The sequence below is a fragment of the Drosophila persimilis genome, unplaced genomic scaffold, assembly GCF_003286085.1.
Source record: "Drosophila persimilis strain 14011-0111.01,24,50 unplaced genomic scaffold, DperRS2 tig00000191-arrow-pilon, whole genome shotgun sequence".
Lineage (NCBI taxonomy): Eukaryota > Metazoa > Arthropoda > Insecta > Diptera > Drosophilidae > Drosophila > Drosophila persimilis.
This window is the reverse complement of record NW_020825298.1, coordinates 356,187-377,589: the sequence shown is the minus strand read 5'-3', so window position 1 is coordinate 377,589 and position 21,403 is coordinate 356,187. Positions and strand designations below refer to the sequence as shown.

The 21,403-nt window shown below is 41.9% G+C and overlaps 2 protein-coding genes across 7 annotated transcripts; both read left to right on the top strand.

Moving 5' to 3' along the window:
* Positions 1–978: 978 nt before the first annotated feature.
* LOC6595601 (ATP-binding cassette sub-family G member 1) lies at positions 979–13,652 on the top strand. 2 transcript variants are annotated; one of them, XM_026988589.1, is made up of 8 exons: positions 979–1,448; positions 4,729–4,846; positions 5,886–6,075; positions 6,384–7,217; positions 7,287–7,409; positions 12,780–12,825; positions 12,895–12,995; positions 13,059–13,652. In XM_026988589.1, exons 1-8 carry the CDS (start codon positions 1,265–1,267, stop codon positions 13,557–13,559), a joined length of 2,097 nt encoding a protein of 698 aa, XP_026844390.1. In that variant the 5' UTR covers positions 979–1,264; the 3' UTR covers positions 13,560–13,652. The 2 variants fall into 2 exon arrangements, with proteins under 2 accessions (XP_026844390.1, XP_026844389.1); XM_026988588.1 differs by lacking the exons at positions 12,780–12,825; positions 12,895–12,995; positions 13,059–13,652 and adding exons at positions 7,525–7,625; positions 7,689–8,282 and having other exon boundaries at positions 980–1,448; positions 7,287–7,455.
* On the top strand, positions 10,369–21,270 carry LOC6595574 (ATP-binding cassette sub-family G member 4). Of its 5 annotated transcripts, none has more exons than XM_026988592.1 (11): positions 10,369–10,529; positions 12,708–12,762; positions 18,133–18,349; positions 18,663–18,786; positions 18,854–18,941; positions 19,007–19,108; positions 19,176–19,321; positions 19,376–19,889; positions 19,952–20,120; positions 20,191–20,447; positions 20,516–21,270. In XM_026988592.1, exons 3-11 carry the CDS (start codon positions 18,142–18,144, stop codon positions 20,942–20,944), a joined length of 2,037 nt encoding a protein of 678 aa, XP_026844393.1. In that variant the 5' UTR covers positions 10,369–10,529; positions 12,708–12,762; positions 18,133–18,141; the 3' UTR covers positions 20,945–21,270. The 5 variants fall into 5 exon arrangements, with proteins under 5 accessions (XP_026844393.1, XP_026844391.1, XP_026844392.1 ...); XM_026988590.1 differs by lacking the exon at positions 10,369–10,529 and adding an exon at positions 11,921–12,356; XM_026988591.1 differs by lacking the exons at positions 10,369–10,529; positions 12,708–12,762 and adding an exon at positions 15,739–15,899 and having other exon boundaries at positions 18,078–18,349.
* Positions 21,271–21,403: the final 133 nt, after the last annotated feature.

Here is a 21,403-nt window from a genome sequence, read left to right as displayed (position 1 = left end):
CGCTATATAATGACCTCATGCCACATAAAATTGGAGGAGTTGGAGGGTTAGCTGAGTTACAGCATAACAGCTGTCAACTTTCATAGCTGTTTGTTCAAACAAGTATTCCCTTATCGCCTGCCGATACAAGGTATCCAGCTATAGAACTGGAAACCCATAATTGTGTTTTCCGGTACATCATAAAAGGTTTCAAAGTACAAGGTACATTATCAACTGAACGAAACCTGCTATCAGAAAGATACTGGCCAAGCTTTTCGAGGCAGTCCATACGTCAATGCAATTAGTTTATGAATCACAGTTTTCCCAAAGCCATGAACTTGTAATTTAACATATGAAATACCCGATTTCGTTATCAGAACAAATGTGCTTCCTAGTTACTTCATTACATTCTTACTATTTTTGGAAACGGTCAATCTATTATCCAACCGATAGGATTATCAATAAAGAATGTCTTACACCACGCGCAGAACAGCTTGTTATAAACTTTCAATACAAGGCCTGGCCGATAAGCATTTTTATACATATATGTAGTAGTACATAGTAGAAATACAATGTACATACATACATACATACATATGTATGTAGTTAAATATAAGATGGCAAGTTTTCATGCATGGGAATAGGTATCGATGATATCCAAACGAATTACCCAGCGAAGTCTAAATTTCCCAGAGAACTCTAATTATCAGGAATTCTTCTGGGGAGCAGCACTCTGAGAATACCCCAACTGACGCTCTCTCCCCGCTCACACGCACACAGGCAGCCATTGTGGCGCTCGCTAGAATATGAACAAGAACTGGGGGTACTAGTGCCATCACGCTCAGACGCATAGCATAGCAGTAGCTATCTCAGCTGCTCAGCTGTTGCTGTTTGTGTGTTTTCAGGTATATACTCTCTGCCTGGCGGCAGTGGTATTAATTTCTGGCTTCGTTCCACTGCCACAACTGGGGCCCGTTCATTCACGATCAACCCGCGAGCGAGTAAAGTTCAAAAATCCGAGAAGCAGGAGCGCCCTTTCATACGCACGGGTGGAATTATTTTCTGAGAGAAGACCACACGGTGGTGGTTTAATCGGGAACGGGAACGAAAAAGGCAGAAGGGGAACAACAACAAAAATACCCGGTGCAATATTGCTGCCAGGGCAGTGAACGAATCGCGTCGCAGTGTCAAAGTTTCTAAATACGAATACACACACAGAATACAGTAGTGGTTGCATTTTGTTTTTCAACCCCATATCTGATTGATTGATTGCTTGATTGACAAGATGACTAAGAGCGATAATGCAAATCTATTGAACGACAACAGGCTGGGTACTGGAGGAGCAGCACAGCTGAAAGCCCAGGTTGTGCCCGCCCAACCGAAGACCCTCCAGCATTTGCCCAAGCGACCGGCAGTGGACTTGGCGTTCCACAACCTGACATACCGCGTCAAGGAAGGAAACCGCAGCAGTAAGTACAGTGTGAAAACCTATCTGGAAAATGCATACCAACATATTTACATAAGTATAGGTTTCCACACCTTTACCCCACAACAACAGAGTGAGCAGAGACCGTGAGCATGAACTGGACGCGCCTGCTCATTCTCATTCTCATCGTTTTCGCTTTCTTTGTGCATTCTCTTAGTCTATGAAAAGGCAACGGAAGGCAAGGCCTCACCGCCCTCACATACGAATTCTGTAATACTGTGGTTATACATACATATGTACATATGTATGTATATTTTCTCGACTGCAAGTTTCATCTTCGGAGCGGATTTGTTGCTATTACGCACTACGCGCTGTTTCCCCAACTTTAGCAAGTTTTACTTGTTTGCTTTAGCTGCGCTCCGGCTTCGTGCTGGTTTTTGATTTCTGGTTTCTTTGTTCTCGCAGCGTCATATCAGCGGTTGTCTGTGGCGTTGCCACCCTGAGTGAAGAACGTGGGGTAAGCTGTCAGCTTATAGGATTGATTTCCCCATTAAACTAGTAACGCTAGTGACTAGTGACTAGTGAATAGTGGCCAAAGGGCACAGTAATGCGCGATAAGCCATTGACCGATACATAGTCGCTAGAGTTACTGTTACTGCCCACACACACAATTTTTCCTATTGGGACGGACAGTCAACAAGTTGATTTGATACCCGATGTCCGCATCAAGAATGCGAACCATGTACATACTTCTCTCTACAAGTATATGTACATATGTATGTACATACATATGTATGCATGAACAATTGTTTTTCGTATGTATCCGCAGCTAAACATGGGTGGAGCAGTGTGTGGGGGTTTGGATCTGGCGCTGGTACTGACACTGGCGTAGCTATTGTGCTGTTAATGAGCAAAAAGCATTCTATGCCAATCCGTATTCTCCGTGTATTTGATTGTAGAGGCATCAGTACCAGTACGAGTACGAGTGTGTGCTTGGTGTGTTAGCACAGCGATTAGGTTTTATTCATAGGCGGATAGATATGAAAGAAGGTTTGGGGTTAAACTCCCTTCGGAACACATAAATTGCTATCCAAAACAAGTGTAATCAATGGTATATCTGTACATATGTATGTACATATGTATGCACCTGGACTGTCATATCTGTGTGGGGTGCCCCTGTGAGTACATGTTCAGTAAATGTGATGAATAGCTTTATTCCCTCCTATATGTCCATTTTGAATTAGTAATGATGGCCCAGCGATATTTCCAATAATTGGGTATTCATATGGGCACAGCTGCTTTGTTCTCAGAAATCCATAAATCAATACAATTCTCAGATCCAGCTCCAGGTATGGGGCCAGATACTACAAAGACTTCACTTCTGTATCGCTTGATATGCAGCTAAAATGATGCAAGGACAACAACTTTAACGCTCCAGTCTATAGATACCATGCATCCCAAAGCAATTTTAAGTAACTGCCACAGCCTGTTTAAGCTTTAAGCGCAGCCCGTTCGAAGCACATCAACTTCAACTAAGTACAAAGGTAATTGAAAGCGCCAGCAAGCTGAACTTTGCACAGCCGCAAACCTTTAAGTCTGATGCGAATAACAATCATCAGTGACGAGACACAAAGGTCGGCAATACGACTCAATTGAGTCAGTAAGAATATATGTAAGAGTATGTGCATACATACACACTCCTATTACCTACAATTGAAAGAGTATATTTGCACATGCGAGTGTATGTTTCATCTTAAGGCAAAAGATTTGCAGATGGCACGCCACTCTCGGAGACGTGCTAAGTTTTCGGGCTAATAATGTATACATACAAAGTAAAGTGGCATGAAGCAACTGCCGCCGCTGTTGGCATTCGGGTTACTCGGGTTAAACAATTATGGAAATACCTGCGAATGTTCTCAAAAGGCCATTCCAGATTTTTATTTCAAGTGCTCGCCTTGAGGCGGCTGCACTTGCTTGTACAATTAAAAATAACTACAAGCAAGATTCCCTCCTTTTGATTCCCCAAACACCGACTGAAATGCCCTTGGAAGCTTCTTCTGCGCACAAATTTTTGGCCAACTTAGTGGCTGCTCGGGATACGAGTATCTGTGGAATAAAATGAACAGCTCTGAATTGGCCTTAGCGTTTGGACTAAAGTTTGTCAAGCGTAGCGCACTTCAGTCGAGCCACAGCCACAGCCATAGCTCCAGCCCCAGTCCCAATTTCGGGACGGATACAGCCGAGTTGCGGGCCAGTGGCAGCTGCAATATGCGGCAATTCAATGCGAAGCATTGCGTATAGTTAGTGGCTACGCTAGTATGCGGCTTGGCAGTCGCAGTCTGTCAGTTGAGGTTCACTACCAGCTTATATAGCGCCGTATTTTGTAATCAAGTGAGCTGTCGGGCAACTAAATTAAACCAACCTATGTACATATGCACGAGATTCGTACAATTCAAGTTTTTTGTGAACGCTAGAGCGAAGCTATAGGTCACGGCAACTGACTAGTAACTAGTCTGAGTTACGACACGCCTAAATTGGATTGTTTTGTAATGGCCATTTAAAACAACATCTCTTCAGTTAGTAGTTTCTACCACTAACCCACAGCCCCGCGATCGCAGTCTGCTACGATCGCATCAATGACAAAAGATCATTACCTGAGAGCCATACAAATGGTCGATATGTCCATCTTTGGCGAAGATTCGTAACCGGCAATTGCGAATATCCGCGCGTGCCCGAGAGCAAACTGGTTTATTAGCATTTTCCTCCACAGATGTTATTTTCTAGTTTATATTTTATTCATATGGTGTATGGTGTACATAAGGCACTTCCGCGTCTGCTCATTCATCTAAGCTGTTTTTATTTGAAAAGAATACGCCAATATGTGATTCTGAGGCGGATCGTTTAAAACCCTCAAGAATATGTTATTGAAAGCACCTACAATCTAAAACGCACCCAAGAAACATTAAGGACTATCTGATCACCGGAATCGTTGAATACCAGCGCTTGTAAAGCTTCAGACACAGCTCTATTGTCTGCATTCACCGCTCAGACGCCGCGGCGTCCAGATGGAGATGGAGGGCAACAAAGCTCGCAGGCAGGGGCCAATGACCGGGTTATGCTGTTTGATTGCCAGTCTTTTTTTTATTTTTTTTACCTATTGACTTCACTTCACACTTGATCGTCCGATGACATTTAATAGCTTCGCCATAGTTAAGTGGCGGCGCTTGGTTCAATAACGTTAGATTAATCATGAAGGCGACTATTTTTAGGCCTGATAAAAGATTTCCCCAAAAACACTAATTTCATACATCTTGTCATTTCAGATGCCAAAACAATTCTGAAGGGCGTCAGCGGGCGCCTGCGGTCAGGAGAGCTCACAGCCATCATGGGACCATCCGGCGCTGGCAAGAGTACGCTCCTGAATATTTTGTCTGGCTACAAGTAAGTTTGGCTTTGTCTGATGCCGATGATGATAATTTGCATTCACAACGAGTAGCTGGTACATATTTTCGCATGTGTGTATGTGTGTTTATGACCTTGTGGAAATACACCAGAATGTACGGCACACGGTGCCTGTTGCGCCGTACTAGTGCTAGTGCGAGTATATTTATAAGCCCGCCCTGTATTATCAGCATTACTATAAAGAAATATGTACGACTTGATAAGTACACTGCCTCTCAGAGAGCTTGAACCGCCGACCTTTTCGCGACTCTGCACGAGCACAGAATGGGTTCTTTGAAATTATATAATTTATGCACCGTGGGTACGGAATCCTCATCCGTCCCTTCCAAAGTTATTATCTTTATTCGTTTATTGAAAACGTTGAAGAAGTTTTGCTGTGCGGCATAATAATCATAAACATTTCAAATTAACTTGCTTAGTTGTTACTGTTTTTACTAGGAGCTAGGCGGCGGACAAGTCGCTAGCCATGAATCGCCATGAATCGATATGGGAACGAGAGGTTGACTGAATCGCAGGAAGCCGATTTTTGTCATGCCATGTACATATGTACTTACATACATACATATACACATATATCAGAGTGTAATCAGCGCCTCGCTTTGTTTGTGTTTTATTAGTTGAAATACTTGTGTGGGAATACGCTACTAGTTTGCTGAACTTTGGAACCAACCTCTTTGCGCAACAGTTCTCCAATCGCGTGCACATACTGTACACATGCCTATGTACATACTAGTACTTTAATATATGATATAAGTGTACACACTCGTAGATATGCAAGGAAAAAATAGGGTCTAATTATCTGTGTTATTAGCTCTGTTCAAAATTCAATGATAACCAATGAAGCAACTGTCTCCACGGGCCTGCCAACATGCCAATATGGTAGGCATATGCATTTTAACGAGACCTTTTTTAGATGGAAACCTTATGAAAAGCTTTCCGATGGCCGTGATCAGTCCTTGATGGATTCGCCACAGCAAGTCCATAGCATCCTTAAATACGATTTTATTTTTTCCTGCAGAACCTCGAGCATCGAAGGAAGCGTCACCATGAACGGCGCCGAACGCAACCTGAGTGCTTTCCGCAAGTTATCCGCTTACATAATGCAGGATAATCAGCTGCACGGAAATCTAACTGTGCAGGAAGCGATGACGGTGGCAACGAATCTAAAGCTCAGCAAAAAGTTCACAAAGCCTGAGAAGAATTCAATGGTAAGTAATTCGATCAAAGTACAGACAGACGGCCAGGCACATAAGTATGTACATACAGACAACACACTCAATTATGAATTGGGCAAGCTAAATCAAAGTTCCAGACTTAGGTGTCTGTATTCCCGACGCATATTTTTAACTCAGAACAGAGCCAGTTTCTGGCAGAATATATCACAATACCCGTAGGTGACAATATGGAAGTCTGTTTAGGCTATTTTCAAAAGTCTTGCAAGTCATCGCGGCCAGGCAAAAACCAAACTTAATGAAAGGAAATTCCACAGCGCTAATAAGTTAGATGTCTCTTACAGATCGATGACATTTTGCTGACTCTGAGCCTGAGCGAGCACCGCAATACGATGACTCGCAATCTGTCAGGCGGCCAGAAGAAGCGTCTATCCATTGCCCTGGAGCTGGTCAGCAATCCACCCATCATGTTTTTTGACGAACCCACCTCCGGCCTGGACAGCTCGACCTGTTTCCAGTGCATTCATCTCCTGAAAATGCTGGCCGCAGGTGGACGCACAGTCATCTGCACCATCCATCAGCCTTCCGCTCGTCTGTTCGAGATGTTCGACCAGTTGTACACTCTCGCGGACGGACAGTGCGTCTACCAGGGCAGCACCAAGCAGCTGGTGCCCTTTCTCTCCACCCTGAACTTGGAGTGCCCCAGCTACCACAACCCGGCAAGCTATGTCATTGAGGTTTCTTGCGGGGAGCACGGCGATCACACTCGCAAACTGGTGGAGGCAATCGACAATGGCAAGAGGGACATCCGTTCCTCCGCGGACTATGCTGGACTGAAGGCCCGCAATGATCTGGTGAAGGTACAAAATCTGAAGGCCATCCTGGACAAGAACGATGCCTCAAACGTCAGCGGAAGCAAGTACGAGGACAATCTGACCTTAAACAATGGTTTGCTAAATGGAATGGTCAACGATATTGTGAAGAACACCAACACTGGGACTGCCGTGGTCAGCACCAATGAGAAAGGCGATGCCATGATTGACGTGGAGAAGACGGACAACTGTACAACGGCTCTGCTCTCGGAGGAGATTACATCGCCGGAGCGGTACCCGACGTCGCAGTTCCATCAGTTCTGGGTGGTGCTCAAGCGAACTTTGCTTTTCAGCTATCGCGATTGGGTAAGTTTGGCACCTGCGAAAATTTTTAGAGAACCAATAACTAATGCAATAATAACTTTTTTCTCATAGACGCTTATGTACCTACGATTGTTTGCTCATCTTTTGGTTGGTTTTCTGATTGGAGCCCTCTACTACGACATTGGCAATGATGGAGCCAAGGTGCTCAGCAACCTCGGTTTCTTGTTCTTTAACATGTTGTTCCTCATGTACACCTCAATGACCATAACGATTCTATCATGTAAGTGATTTAACAACACAATATATGTATATTATGTACTCATATGTGTATCAAATCCATCGTGTTTAGTCCCACTTGAGATGCCCGTGCTGTTAAAGGAGAACTTTAATCGCTGGTATTCGTTGAAATCCTACTATCTGGCTATATCAGTGGCTGATCTACCATTTCAAGTAAGTTTTTCAAAGCCCTTTAAACGAACCACAGAACGAATATTTATCTTCTATTTTTACCAGGCAATTTTCTGTGTCATCTACGTATCCATCGTATATTACTTCACCTCGCAACCTTGGGAACTGTTCCGGTTCTCGATGTTCCTGTCGGCCTGCCTACTCATCTCCTTCGTCGCTCAGTCCGTCGGTCTGGTGGTTGGCGCTGCCATGAACGTCCAGAATGGAGTCTTCCTTGCCCCGGTTATGTCTGTGCCATTCCTGCTGTTCTCCGGTTTCTTCGTCTCCTTCGACGCTATACCGGTGTACTTACGTTGGATCACGTATCTATCGTACATCCGCTACGGCTTCGAGGGCACCGCTCTGGCCACCTACGGCTACGAGCGTGAGAAGCTGCGATGCTTCCAGACCTATTGCCATTTCAAGTCGCCCATCACGACGCTGGAGGAGCTGGACATGGTGAACGCGAACTTTACGCTGGACATTGTGGCCCTTGTCGTGATCTTTGTGGTGCTGCGCATTTCAGCGTACCTGTTCTTGCGCTGGAAGCTTAAGACTGTGCGCTAGGTTTTTGTAAAATTAAATATTGATTTCGGTTCTAAAAGCTTTTTATGTACCTAATACCTATTTAGTTAACAACAAAGCGTTCTGGGTTCTTAATTTTTAATCCTTGTACATTTTATTTTTGCCTAGTTTTTAGTTGCGAAATTCATAATCTAAGTGATACGCGCTTTATTCCAGCCCCAGATGTAGCTAAAGATAACATTTGATCAAACTAAATCACATTGAACAAACCACAATTAAGGAGTAAGCAAATATAGGGCTATAGGTAAGAAAAATTCACACATCAAATCACACTATTTTGCCAAAACCAATATAATATTAAATATATACTATTTTCATGTGACCTTTGAAATGTGTACAAGCAAGGAGGAAATTATATATTGTCGTCCGTGAACAAAAACATATTTTATACATATATACATGTACAACAACAAAAAATTTTGCAATTTGTATTCAAGATGCATTACATTACGACTGTGTGAAACTATTTTATAACAATTTTTAAAATACAGGTTTCTGATAAATTCACATGTTATTTAAGTGAAAAACATATTTTGTAATCACATATATATTTATAGTTGATTCGTGGAGGAAATAAAGAAATGCTGTACAAAAAAGTCTTGATTCGATTTACTCCAGGAACCAATAATACACAGTCATCTGATCATCCGATCTGATAGACCAGCAATTACACATGAGTACAAAACCTAAGACCCTGAGAAGCCTTCGCAGAAAGTACGGAAGATCTCCATCAACATTGCCAACAGATGCGACATCAGGGAAATTGACAGGCGGGCTTGGATAGACAGACATGGTTATGTATGGACCGATCAAATATTGATGCTATATTGATACTGATATAGAATTAATTTAGGTATATACTTTATGGACTCGGAAACGCTTCCTTCTGGCTGTTAAATACTTATCTATACAAGCCAATACTTGTATATCAAATTTAAAACTTATAGTAAAGAGCCGATGACCTGCCAGCTAGTTTTCCACAATTTCTCTCAGGTTAAGAATTGTATTGTCAGCCTTCAAATATATAAATAAATAAATAAAAAAAATATAGTTGTATGTTCTTCGTTGAGAATTGTTTATAAAATGATTGGCCAAAACAAAAGTTTGGGCGCTGTATTTCGTGTAAATGAAGTCTGATCAGTAAGGGTTGTTCTTTCAGGATCGTGAGGATAAAGACGAGAAACACACATTTTGTGGAAAACTCATCGATAATCGGCCGATTTATGTATGGCTGAGAAATATAATGGAATTGGAAAATACAGTCGAGCTTCTGTATTACGAACTTAGGTACAACGAAGTTTACTATATAACGAATTTATTTGTAAAACACTACAGTTCTATATTCTGCAAAAATTAATTCTAGATAATTTTTTTAATGATTTTCAACGTCAAGGCTACGGATTTAGTCAGCCCAAAAGTATGTCATAATTTGTTTATGTGGCCGATATTGATCGCCACCTGGCGTCACTTCAATTTAATTGCGTTGGCGATCATTGCACAAATAATTAAAATGAAATGGCTAAAGAGGAAAAAATATCAATTGGTACAAATTTGTTTCTTTTGCGAGTCTGCACGTCTGTCAAATGAATACGAAATCTGATTGCATCGAGGAACATTTGCCATGCCGTCGCAATGAATTTGCTATTGCGTCTCGTTAGTAAAATGTAGGAAATGGTTTAGAAATGCCAGCGGTTTCAAAGTCACCATCATTTTGGAAAGATTTAGCGAACGGTTTTCCAATTTCATGCAACATTAATGTTCTCGCATTAAGTTCTTCATCCCAGCTCTCAGTACCCCCTTTCCTTATGTTCTTACTGTTCGTAATGAGAACTTTTTCTTGGGACTAGACTTGTGGACTATCTAAATGTGAATAATGAATTCCACTGGGGCATGGGCATTGACAGTTGTTTACACATTCGTTGCACAGATCATTTCTAGAGGATGGGCCTATAAATAGAGTATGTTATCCTGCTGTATCGAAAATCAGAGGCTGCCGAACAAGTTTGCCAAGGGTTTGCTGCTGCATAGGATGAAAAAAGCTCTCTTTCTTTGCCTAGAAGTGTTCTTTCCACTTTTCTTTGTCTTCTGTGGGCAGGGGGCAGTCATGCCACTCTGTTGTTCTTCCTTCATTTGCTTTCAGTACATTTTCGGTCGTTGGTGCAACAAGTCGTCGCTGCTGCCGGTTTCGTTGTAGTTGTCATTGTCGTTGTTGTTGCCGACTCTCAGTCTCCCCACCATCCATGCCACCCGTAAACAGCTGCCTTTGCCAGGCGAAAGAGAGTGGAAATCTAACGCGAGCAGCAACAACAAAAAGAAAGCGGAGTAAGTGCAATGAAGCTCTACGACCCTCTCCTTTCTCTCTCCCTCTCCGATTGTGGTGAAGGCTAGTGCCAGCGAGTGGTGCACTTACGCAGATGTAGATGTAAATACATAATAATACCCACCAGCAGCAATATCTAAGCGCGTTCGTTGAACCTGAAAGTCGGAATGGCTGCGCGAGTGTGATTGTGGTTGTGTGCATATACACATATGTATGTATGTATGTACGTACAAAAATATGATAGAAAATATTTTCAGCCGCCGTGCCAATTCCCGCTGGCACATACAATCAGCAAGTACTGTTTAATCGATTGTTGGGTCAACTAAGGGAATCATCATTATGATCTAACGTTCTGATAACGTCGGAAACCCACTATATAACCCACTGAAAAGTCAACTGATTGCACTCGGAATTATCTCATTTAGAAATATAGCCACCACGTATCCGGTTGGAGTCGGTGATAACACTGTGATAGATGTAAGAATCCTCTAACAGCGTCTGGAGCCCGCTTCTCTTAGCGCCAATGTTGACACTAGTATATGTCAGACAAATCTGCTTCTGGGACACCAAAATAAAGCTCGGTGCCCGAATATGCCCTGATAAATGTGGGAATACTCGTACATACAAATAGTCGCATATAATTATAATGGTATGGTGAATTTAGCCTATGCTTCATAGATACATACATACATGTGTACATATGGGATTTTTAATCATATATCGCACAGTCAAAGCAAAGTTCAACATTCGCCGCTTCATTGCATTTGCATGCGCCATTACTCACACAAAAAAGACAAGATACGAAACAAAGAATAAAGAATCTTTTGGCACGTCGCCTCTTGCATACCCTTACACGGCACCTCATACAAACTCATGGATATATTCATAAAGACCTGGGTACTGGAAATACCCAAATATTTGAGGAAATGGTACTCAAACGCGTAAACAGTACGATACAAAAGACTTTTAAGTAAGGCCATTGGTGACGGCACGCACCCTGTTCCCACCGATTTTCGCTCCTATTTTGTATTCATGCCATGCCGCTAAGACTTTCCACGAACAAAGCCAAGTGAAGCAGTTCAGAAACGTGTGTACGAGTATCATTCTGTATGCATCTGTATATTGTTCGGGCTTATACTTCCATGCACTAATGCGGAGAATTATATGGAGCATGCAATCAATGAGAGCCAAGTAAAGATAAACAATGAAAAAGAGGAGTATATGTACATAGCTATCAGCTGTCGCCCTCAAATATCAATCCAATAAAGCTTCCGCTGTTGCTCTGCTGTACATATGTACAAGTTGATAACGTTCTCTACTAGTATTCGTATTCCCCAAAGCTGTTGTGCAGTTACTGCAGTTGCAACTGCAACAGCAACTTGAACTGGAAGTTGCCGCTCGCTTATCTTCGGCTGCGGCTCCGGCTGGGACAGCGCAACGTGGTAGTTGCAAAATTCTGGACAAGTTTTGTTTGCCTGCCTCTACTGAAATTACTCACCAGTAACCCGTGACGTGATACTTACTCTCCCCCACATACCCAGATACTCAGACACCCAGATTGGATCGGCATACAGTCAGCCGGCTGTTCAACCAGCCAGTCAGTCAGTCAGTCACTCGGTCAGAATTCATGCTGTGGCCGCCAGTCGTTCCCGTACTACTTTCAATCAATTGAAAATCTGAGTTTATTTTTCGAGCTGCGCTCTAGCACAGCACAGCACTCGCGCGTTCCCGCTCCAGCCGAGGAAATGAAATTCGTTTAAAAAGTTCTTTGCTCAGTGCGAAATTTGTTTCCAGAACGAAAGCACCGCGTTTTGCAGTCGTATCGAAGCGTAAGTAATTGTAATAAATGCAAATACTCACTTGTAGGGGGATGAAAGGTTTCAAGTGCCCGCATCGCTAATTAGAATAATAATACAAAACGTCTTGAGACAACGAACAAGCAGTGAATACTTTTGACAAACTGGTTTACAATTATTTACTTATTTCCACATTGCATGTGATTTTGACTACTAATTGATTACCAATATGCAAATAAACAGACAAAAAATACTGACCGCGTCGAGAAAGAGAGAGAGAGAGTGAGACAGAGCGAAAAGCGCCGTCGAGGATTGCGCCTAACAGTATCGAGAGGTTATAGCTCTACTCGTTTACTTAAAGCTTGTTCCCATCCTACATTTCAGGGGCAATGACTTCAACCTAAACAACGGCATTAATTACTTATTGAGGTATTAACAGGCAATCAATTCTTTAACATGTTGTTCCTCATGTACACCTCAATGACCATAACGATTCTATCATGTAAGTGATTTAACAACACAATATATGTATATTATGTACTCATATGTGTATCAAATCCATCGTGTTTAGTCCCACTTGAGATGCCCGTGCTGTTAAAGGAGAACTTTAATCGCTGGTATTCGTTGAAATCCTACTATCTGGCTATATCAGTGGCTGATCTACCATTTCAAGTAAGTTTTTCAAAGCCCTTTAAACGAACCACAGAACGAATATTTATCTTCTATTTTTACCAGGCAATTTTCTGTGTCATCTACGTATCCATCGTATATTACTTCACCTCGCAACCTTGGGAACTGTTCCGGTTCTCGATGTTCCTGTCGGCCTGCCTACTCATCTCCTTCGTCGCTCAGTCCGTCGGTCTGGTGGTTGGCGCTGCCATGAACGTCCAGAATGGAGTCTTCCTTGCCCCGGTTATGTCTGTGCCATTCCTGCTGTTCTCCGGTTTCTTCGTCTCCTTCGACGCTATACCGGTGTACTTACGTTGGATCACGTATCTATCGTACATCCGCTACGGCTTCGAGGGCACCGCTCTGGCCACCTACGGCTACGAGCGTGAGAAGCTGCGATGCTTCCAGACCTATTGCCATTTCAAGTCGCCCATCACGACGCTGGAGGAGCTGGACATGGTGAACGCGAACTTTACGCTGGACATTGTGGCCCTTGTCGTGATCTTTGTGGTGCTGCGCATTTCAGCGTACCTGTTCTTGCGCTGGAAGCTTAAGACTGTGCGCTAGGTTTTTGTAAAATTAAATATTGATTTCGGTTCTAAAAGCTTTTTATGTACCTAATACCTATTTAGTTAACAACAAAGCGTTCTGGGTTCTTAATTTTTAATCCTTGTACATTTTATTTTTGCCTAGTTTTTAGTTGCGAAATTCATAATCTAAGTGATACGCGCTTTATTCCAGCCCCAGATGTAGCTAAAGATAACATTTGATCAAACTAAATCACATTGAACAAACCACAATTAAGGAGTAAGCAAATATAGGGCTATAGGTAAGAAAAATTCACACATCAAATCACACTATTTTGCCAAAACCAATATAATATTAAATATATACTATTTTCATGTGACCTTTGAAATGTGTACAAGCAAGGAGGAAATTATATATTGTCGTCCGTGAACAAAAACATATTTTATACATATATACATGTACAACAACAAAAAATTTTGCAATTTGTATTCAAGATGCATTACATTACGACTGTGTGAAACTATTTTATAACAATTTTTAAAATACAGGTTTCTGATAAATTCACATGTTATTTAAGTGAAAAACATATTTTGTAATCACATATATATTTATAGTTGATTCGTGGAGGAAATAAAGAAATGCTGTACAAAAAAGTCTTGATTCGATTTACTCCAGGAACCAATAATACACAGTCATCTGATCATCCGATCTGATAGACCAGCAATTACACATGAGTACAAAACCTAAGACCCTGAGAAGCCTTCGCAGAAAGTACGGAAGATCTCCATCAACATTGCCAACAGATGCGACATCAGGGAAATTGACAGGCGGGCTTGGATAGACAGACATGGTTATGTATGGACCGATCAAATATTGATGCTATATTGATACTGATATAGAATTAATTTAGGTATATACTTTATGGACTCGGAAACGCTTCCTTCTGGCTGTTAAATACTTATCTATACAAGCCAATACTTGTATATCAAATTTAAAACTTATAGTAAAGAGCCGATGACCTGCCAGCTAGTTTTCCACAATTTCTCTCAGGTTAAGAATTGTATTGTCAGCCTTCAAATATATAAATAAATAAATAAAAAAAATATAGTTGTATGTTCTTCGTTGAGAATTGTTTATAAAATGATTGGCCAAAACAAAAGTTTGGGCGCTGTATTTCGTGTAAATGAAGTCTGATCAGTAAGGGTTGTTCTTTCAGGATCGTGAGGATAAAGACGAGAAACACACATTTTGTGGAAAACTCATCGATAATCGGCCGATTTATGTATGGCTGAGAAATATAATGGAATTGGAAAATACAGTCGAGCTTCTGTATTACGAACTTAGGTACAACGAAGTTTACTATATAACGAATTTATTTGTAAAACACTACAGTTCTATATTCTGCAAAAATTAATTCTAGATAATTTTTTTAATGATTTTCAACGTCAAGGCTACGGATTTAGTCAGCCCAAAAGTATGTCATAATTTGTTTATGTGGCCGATATTGATCGCCACCTGGCGTCACTTCAATTTAATTGCGTTGGCGATCATTGCACAAATAATTAAAATGAAATGGCTAAAGAGGAAAAAATATCAATTGGTACAAATTTGTTTCTTTTGCGAGTCTGCACGTCTGTCAAATGAATACGAAATCTGATTGCATCGAGGAACATTTGCCATGCCGTCGCAATGAATTTGCTATTGCGTCTCGTTAGTAAAATGTAGGAAATGGTTTAGAAATGCCAGCGGTTTCAAAGTCACCATCATTTTGGAAAGATTTAGCGAACGGTTTTCCAATTTCATGCAACATTAATGTTCTCGCATTAAGTTCTTCATCCCAGCTCTCAGTACCCCCTTTCCTTATGTTCTTACTGTTCGTAATGAGAACTTTTTCTTGGGACTAGACTTGTGGACTATCTAAATGTGAATAATGAATTCCACTGGGGCATGGGCATTGACAGTTGTTTACACATTCGTTGCACAGATCATTTCTAGAGGATGGGCCTATAAATAGAGTATGTTATCCTGCTGTATCGAAAATCAGAGGCTGCCGAACAAGTTTGCCAAGGGTTTGCTGCTGCATAGGATGAAAAAAGCTCTCTTTCTTTGCCTAGAAGTGTTCTTTCCACTTTTCTTTGTCTTCTGTGGGCAGGGGGCAGTCATGCCACTCTGTTGTTCTTCCTTCATTTGCTTTCAGTACATTTTCGGTCGTTGGTGCAACAAGTCGTCGCTGCTGCCGGTTTCGTTGTAGTTGTCATTGTCGTTGTTGTTGCCGACTCTCAGTCTCCCCACCATCCATGCCACCCGTAAACAGCTGCCTTTGCCAGGCGAAAGAGAGTGGAAATCTAACGCGAGCAGCAACAACAAAAAGAAAGCGGAGTAAGTGCAATGAAGCTCTACGACCCTCTCCTTTCTCTCTCCCTCTCCGATTGTGGTGAAGGCTAGTGCCAGCGAGTGGTGCACTTACGCAGATGTAGATGTAAATACATAATAATACCCACCAGCAGCAATATCTAAGCGCGTTCGTTGAACCTGAAAGTCGGAATGGCTGCGCGAGTGTGATTGTGGTTGTGTGCATATACACATATGTATGTATGTATGTACGTACAAAAATATGATAGAAAATATTTTCAGCCGCCGTGCCAATTCCCGCTGGCACATACAATCAGCAAGTACTGTTTAATCGATTGTTGGGTCAACTAAGGGAATCATCATTATGATCTAACGTTCTGATAACGTCGGAAACCCACTATATAACCCACTGAAAAGTCAACTGATTGCACTCGGAATTATCTCATTTAGAAATATAGCCACCACGTATCCGGTTGGAGTCGGTGATAACACTGTGATAGATGTAAGAATCCTCTAACAGCGTCTGGAGCCCGCTTCTCTTAGCGCCAATGTTGACACTAGTATATGTCAGACAAATCTGCTTCTGGGACACCAAAATAAAGCTCGGTGCCCGAATATGCCCTGATAAATGTGGGAATACTCGTACATACAAATAGTCGCATATAATTATAATGGTATGGTGAATTTAGCCTATGCTTCATAGATACATACATACATGTGTACATATGGGATTTTTAATCATATATCGCACAGTCAAAGCAAAGTTCAACATTCGCCGCTTCATTGCATTTGCATGCGCCATTACTCACACAAAAAAGACAAGATACGAAACAAAGAATAAAGAATCTTTTGGCACGTCGCCTCTTGCATACCCTTACACGGCACCTCATACAAACTCATGGATATATTCATAAAGACCTGGGTACTGGAAATACCCAAATATTTGAGGAAATGGTACTCAAACGCGTAAACAGTACGATACAAAAGACTTTTAAGTAAGGCCATTGGTGACGGCACGCACCCTGTTCCCACCGATTTTCGCTCCTATTTTGTATTCATGCCATGCCGCTAAGACTTTCCACGAACAAAGCCAAGTGAAGCAGTTCAGAAACGTGTGTACGAGTATCATTCTGTATGCATCTGTATATTGTTCGGGCTTATACTTCCATGCACTAATGCGGAGAATTATATGGAGCATGCAATCAATGAGAGCCAAGTAAAGATAAACAATGAAAAAGAGGAGTATATGTACATAGCTATCAGCTGTCGCCCTCAAATATCAATCCAATAAAGCTTCCGCTGTTGCTCTGCTGTACATATGTACAAGTTGATAACGTTCTCTACTAGTATTCGTATTCCCCAAAGCTGTTGTGCAGTTACTGCAGTTGCAACTGCAACAGCAACTTGAACTGGAAGTTGCCGCTCGCTTATCTTCGGCTGCGGCTCCGGCTGGGACAGCGCAACGTGGTAGTTGCAAAATTCTGGACAAGTTTTGTTTGCCTGCCTCTACTGAAATTACTCACCAGTAACCCGTGACGTGATACTTACTCTCCCCCACATACCCAGATACTCAGACACCCAGATTGGATCGGCATACAGTCAGCCGGCTGTTCAACCAGCCAGTCAGTCAGTCAGTCACTCGGTCAGAATTCATGCTGTGGCCGCCAGTCGTTCCCGTACTACTTTCAATCAATTGAAAATCTGAGTTTATTTTTCGAGCTGCGCTCTAGCACAGCACAGCACTCGCGCGTTCCCGCTCCAGCCGAGGAAATGAAATTCGTTTAAAAAGTTCTTTGCTCAGTGCGAAATTTGTTTCCAGAACGAAAGCACCGCGTTTTGCAGTCGTATCGAAGCGTAAGTAATTGTAATAAATGCAAATACTCACTTGTAGGGGGATGAAAGGTTTCAAGTGCCCGCATCGCTAATTAGAATAATAATACAAAACGTCTTGAGACAACGAACAAGCAGTGAATACTTTTGACAAACTGGTTTACAATTATTTACTTATTTCCACATTGCATGTGATTTTGACTACTAATTGATTACCAATATGCAAATAAACAGACAAAAAATACTGACCGCGTCGAGAAAGAGAGAGAGAGAGTGAGACAGAGCGAAAAGCGCCGTCGAGGATTGCGCCTAACAGTATCGAGAGGTTATAGCTCTACTCGTTTACTTAAAGCTTGTTCCCATCCTACATTTCAGGGGCAATGACTTCAACCTAAACAACGGCATTAATTACTTATTGAGGTATTAACAGGCAATCAAGATGCAATCGACTAGTAGCATCAAAGGCAGCACCAGCTCCCAAAATAGTTCGCTGCAGTACAGCAGCGATATCAATGCCATAAGCCTTGAACTACCCGACCATTCAGAGGATTTCCAATCTACTAACGGATTAAAGTATTTGCCAGCCTGGCCAGCAGTTAACTTGCAGTTTACGGGACTAAATTGTGAAGTTCCGGACCGATGCAACGGTAAGTTAATGCGAGGGCCACTCACTCATTACAGCTAAGTAAATGCTAATGAACGTATCGTGTATAATATTGCATTATTAAGAATGATAATTGGGGATATTTTCCCAAGTAATTGCACTGCATGTCCAATTATTTTGTGTGGCTAAAAATGCATATATTAAACAACAATTATCGACGTCAATTCTATACTCATCTGATGAAATATGTACATGAGTGTATGTGCCATTTAACCACAATTCATACATTCCATATCACACTGTCACCTATTTAGTTCACCTACTATCACCTTTTAATGACCCATCGCGTCTTGCAGCCCAAAAGACGAAGCAGATTTTGCGGGAAGTGAATGGTGAATTTCGCTCTCATGAACTGACCGCGATTATGGGACCCTCAGGAGCTGGGAAAACGACTCTGTTGAACCTACTAGCGGGATTTGGGTAAGATATATCAAACTGATTTTCACCTACCACTGATCACTGACTTAAACTATGATACCCTGTGCAGGGCTGTCAACAATGTCGGCGAGATATTAGTCAACAGCCATCCAAGGGATATGAGAGTCTTCCGGAAAATGTCCCGATACATAATGCAGGTACAAGGGCTTTGCTGCTGTGCAGTCCAGTCCAGAAGGTTGATTTAATTTCAAATGCTTTTCAGACCGATGTTCTTGATCCGCAATTTACTGTGCTCGAAATGATGCTCCTAGCCGCCCATCTGAAACTGGGAAATGATCTGCGCTTAAAACAAAAGCTAGAAGTTGTGAGTACCATAAATACATACATCGAAACGAATTTATATTTGAGTTTATTTGATCAATATTGCATAGATAGATGAAATTTTGGGAATGCTACGATTAAAAAAATCAGAAAACACAAAAGCTCTAAGGCTGTCTGGAGGTGAACGGAAGCGCTTGTGCGTTGCCCTTGAACTGGTCAATAATCCACCTGTCCTTTTCCTGGACGAGCCCACAACGTAAGTGCATGATAAGTATTTCCAAATCTGTAAATCCTAATTGAAGGCCAAAAGCGGCCTGGACGATCTGTCTAGCTCCCAGTGCATGTCGCTATTGAAGATGTTGGCTGCCGGGGGGCGCACTGTAATCTGCTCAATACATACCCCGTCCGCCAAGATCTTTGAGATGATTGACACTGTGTACGTACTGGCCGAAGGTCAATGCGTTTACCAGGGAGCTGGGAGCAACATTGTACCCTACATGCAATACTTGGGGCTGAGCTGTCCCGTCACATACAACCCGGCCGACTTTATCATTGAGGTGGCCTGTCACGAGTATGGCAATGCTTACCAGGAGCCAATGGTCGAGGCCGTGTGCAACGGTAAGATTACGCGGTGGACTCCGTCAGCGGACGATGGCAAAATCACACCCACCAAAACCGACACAACGTCCGGCGCGTCGTCATTCTATGAAATGGAGCAGTTCGATGAGGAAATCAACCCAAAGCTATTGCAGTCGAAATCTAGCTGGTGGATGCAGTATAAGCTGCTGCTGACCCGCATGCTACTCCAAATGTGGCGGGACAAGGTAAGTGGCGACGAGAATGACTTGGCCAACAGCACGGATCTTATTTTCCTTAAATCTTCCAGTCATACATCAAGCTAAAGTTCTACATGAACATAGTGCTAGCACTAATCGTGGGAGGCCTTTATGTCGGAGTGGGACGTCTGGCTTCCAAAGCGCTGTTCAACTTTGGCTTTATGTTTACTATTGTAATAGCTTACTTGTACCTGCCAATGATGCCTGTACTGCTTTATTGTATGTCATGTTTGTCTGTTACTCTCTTCCTATACAATCTAATTTATATTTATTTTTTTTTGGCAAACAGTTCCGTCGGAAATAAATCTGTTGAAGAGGGAATACTTCAACCAGTGGTACCGCCTAAGCTCCTACTACGCTGCAATGATTTCTGCCAAATTACCATCGATGTTCGTACTGGCCGTAATTTATTTATCAATTGTGTACTTAATGTCCAGCCAGCCTCTGGAATGGTTCCGCTTTATTATGTTATTTACGATAGCCTTTCTTACGGCCCTAACCTCTGATAGTTTTGGCTTACTGATTTCCAGTAGACTAAGCTTGGTGGTAAGTTTCGTTTTTCAGTTGATTACTTTGCCTGATACCTAGTCTGAACCACCTTTACACCTTTCTAGAATGGAATGTTCATGGGTCCTGTACTGGCTGTGCCTCTGATCTTGCTGTCTATATATGGCATTGGCTACGGCAAAGATACATACATTTCCCCTATCATGCGATTTTTGATGTCTCTTAGCTATTTGCGCCATGGTATGGAGGGGCTAGTAGCAGCGCTATACGACTACGGAAGGGGCGATACAATCTGCGAAGATACCGAAATGTTCTGCATGTTCAAGAAATCTCAGTTCTTGTTAATTTTTCTGGGCTTTGAAAACATGCACTATTTGTGGTCTGTCTTCTGCTTGATTGGATTTTATATGCTCTTTACAGTCTCGGCGTACGTCATGATACGCCAGCGACTGAAGAAATCGTCGTGCAACCCCATTTTCGCCCACGTCCTTCAGCTTTTAACTAAATACTTTAATTTTACTTCCTATAAGTACTAAGCACGCTGTTCATATACCAAGGGAAGGTTGGTGCTGGTACCCTAAAACCTAGTTTTATCCGAGATTCTAGTTTTTATCAGACATTTTCATGGGAAAATGCCATACGTTACCTGTTTCGCCATGCTGTGACAAATTATATTGCATTATACTGATTATAGCATAAATCAATTGTACGGCCGAGCTGTTGAGTGATATACCGGATACATCCAAATAAGCATAAACATAGAAAACTATATATGTATTGTATTTTAGATTACATGTACTACATATAAACTTACCAACTTTTCCCAATAAAGGTCCACTGGAACTGTAAACAAGAGAGATAAATTGTCGATTAAGTTTATCGCAGTTTTGGGAAAATTTCACATATTGTCCATACAAACATACATACATAAATATTAACTATTGTAAGGAGAGTCCTTTAGCGCATAATTAAAATACCACAACCATTTTCGATTG

Bases quoted from the DNA above. Each gene is read 5' to 3' on its own strand.
- LOC6595601 (XM_026988589.1), top strand. From the start codon at position 1,265: ATGACTAAGAGCGATAATGCAAATCTATTGAACGACAACAGGCTGGGT. The intron at 7,410-12,779 runs ATGTTGTTCCTC...CAATTCTTTAAC, and splicing joins TCGGTTTCTTGTTCTTTAAC to ATGTTGTTCCTCATGTACAC. The intron at 12,996-13,058 runs GTAAGTTTTTCA...TATTTTTACCAG, and splicing joins TGGCTGATCTACCATTTCAA to GCAATTTTCTGTGTCATCTA.
- LOC6595574 (XM_026988592.1), top strand. From the start codon at position 18,142: ATGCAATCGACTAGTAGCATCAAAGGCAGCACCAGCTCCCAAAATAGT. The intron at 19,109-19,175 runs GTGAGTACCATA...AATATTGCATAG, and splicing joins TAAAACAAAAGCTAGAAGTT to ATAGATGAAATTTTGGGAAT. The intron at 19,890-19,951 runs GTAAGTGGCGAC...TAAATCTTCCAG, and splicing joins TCCAAATGTGGCGGGACAAG to TCATACATCAAGCTAAAGTT.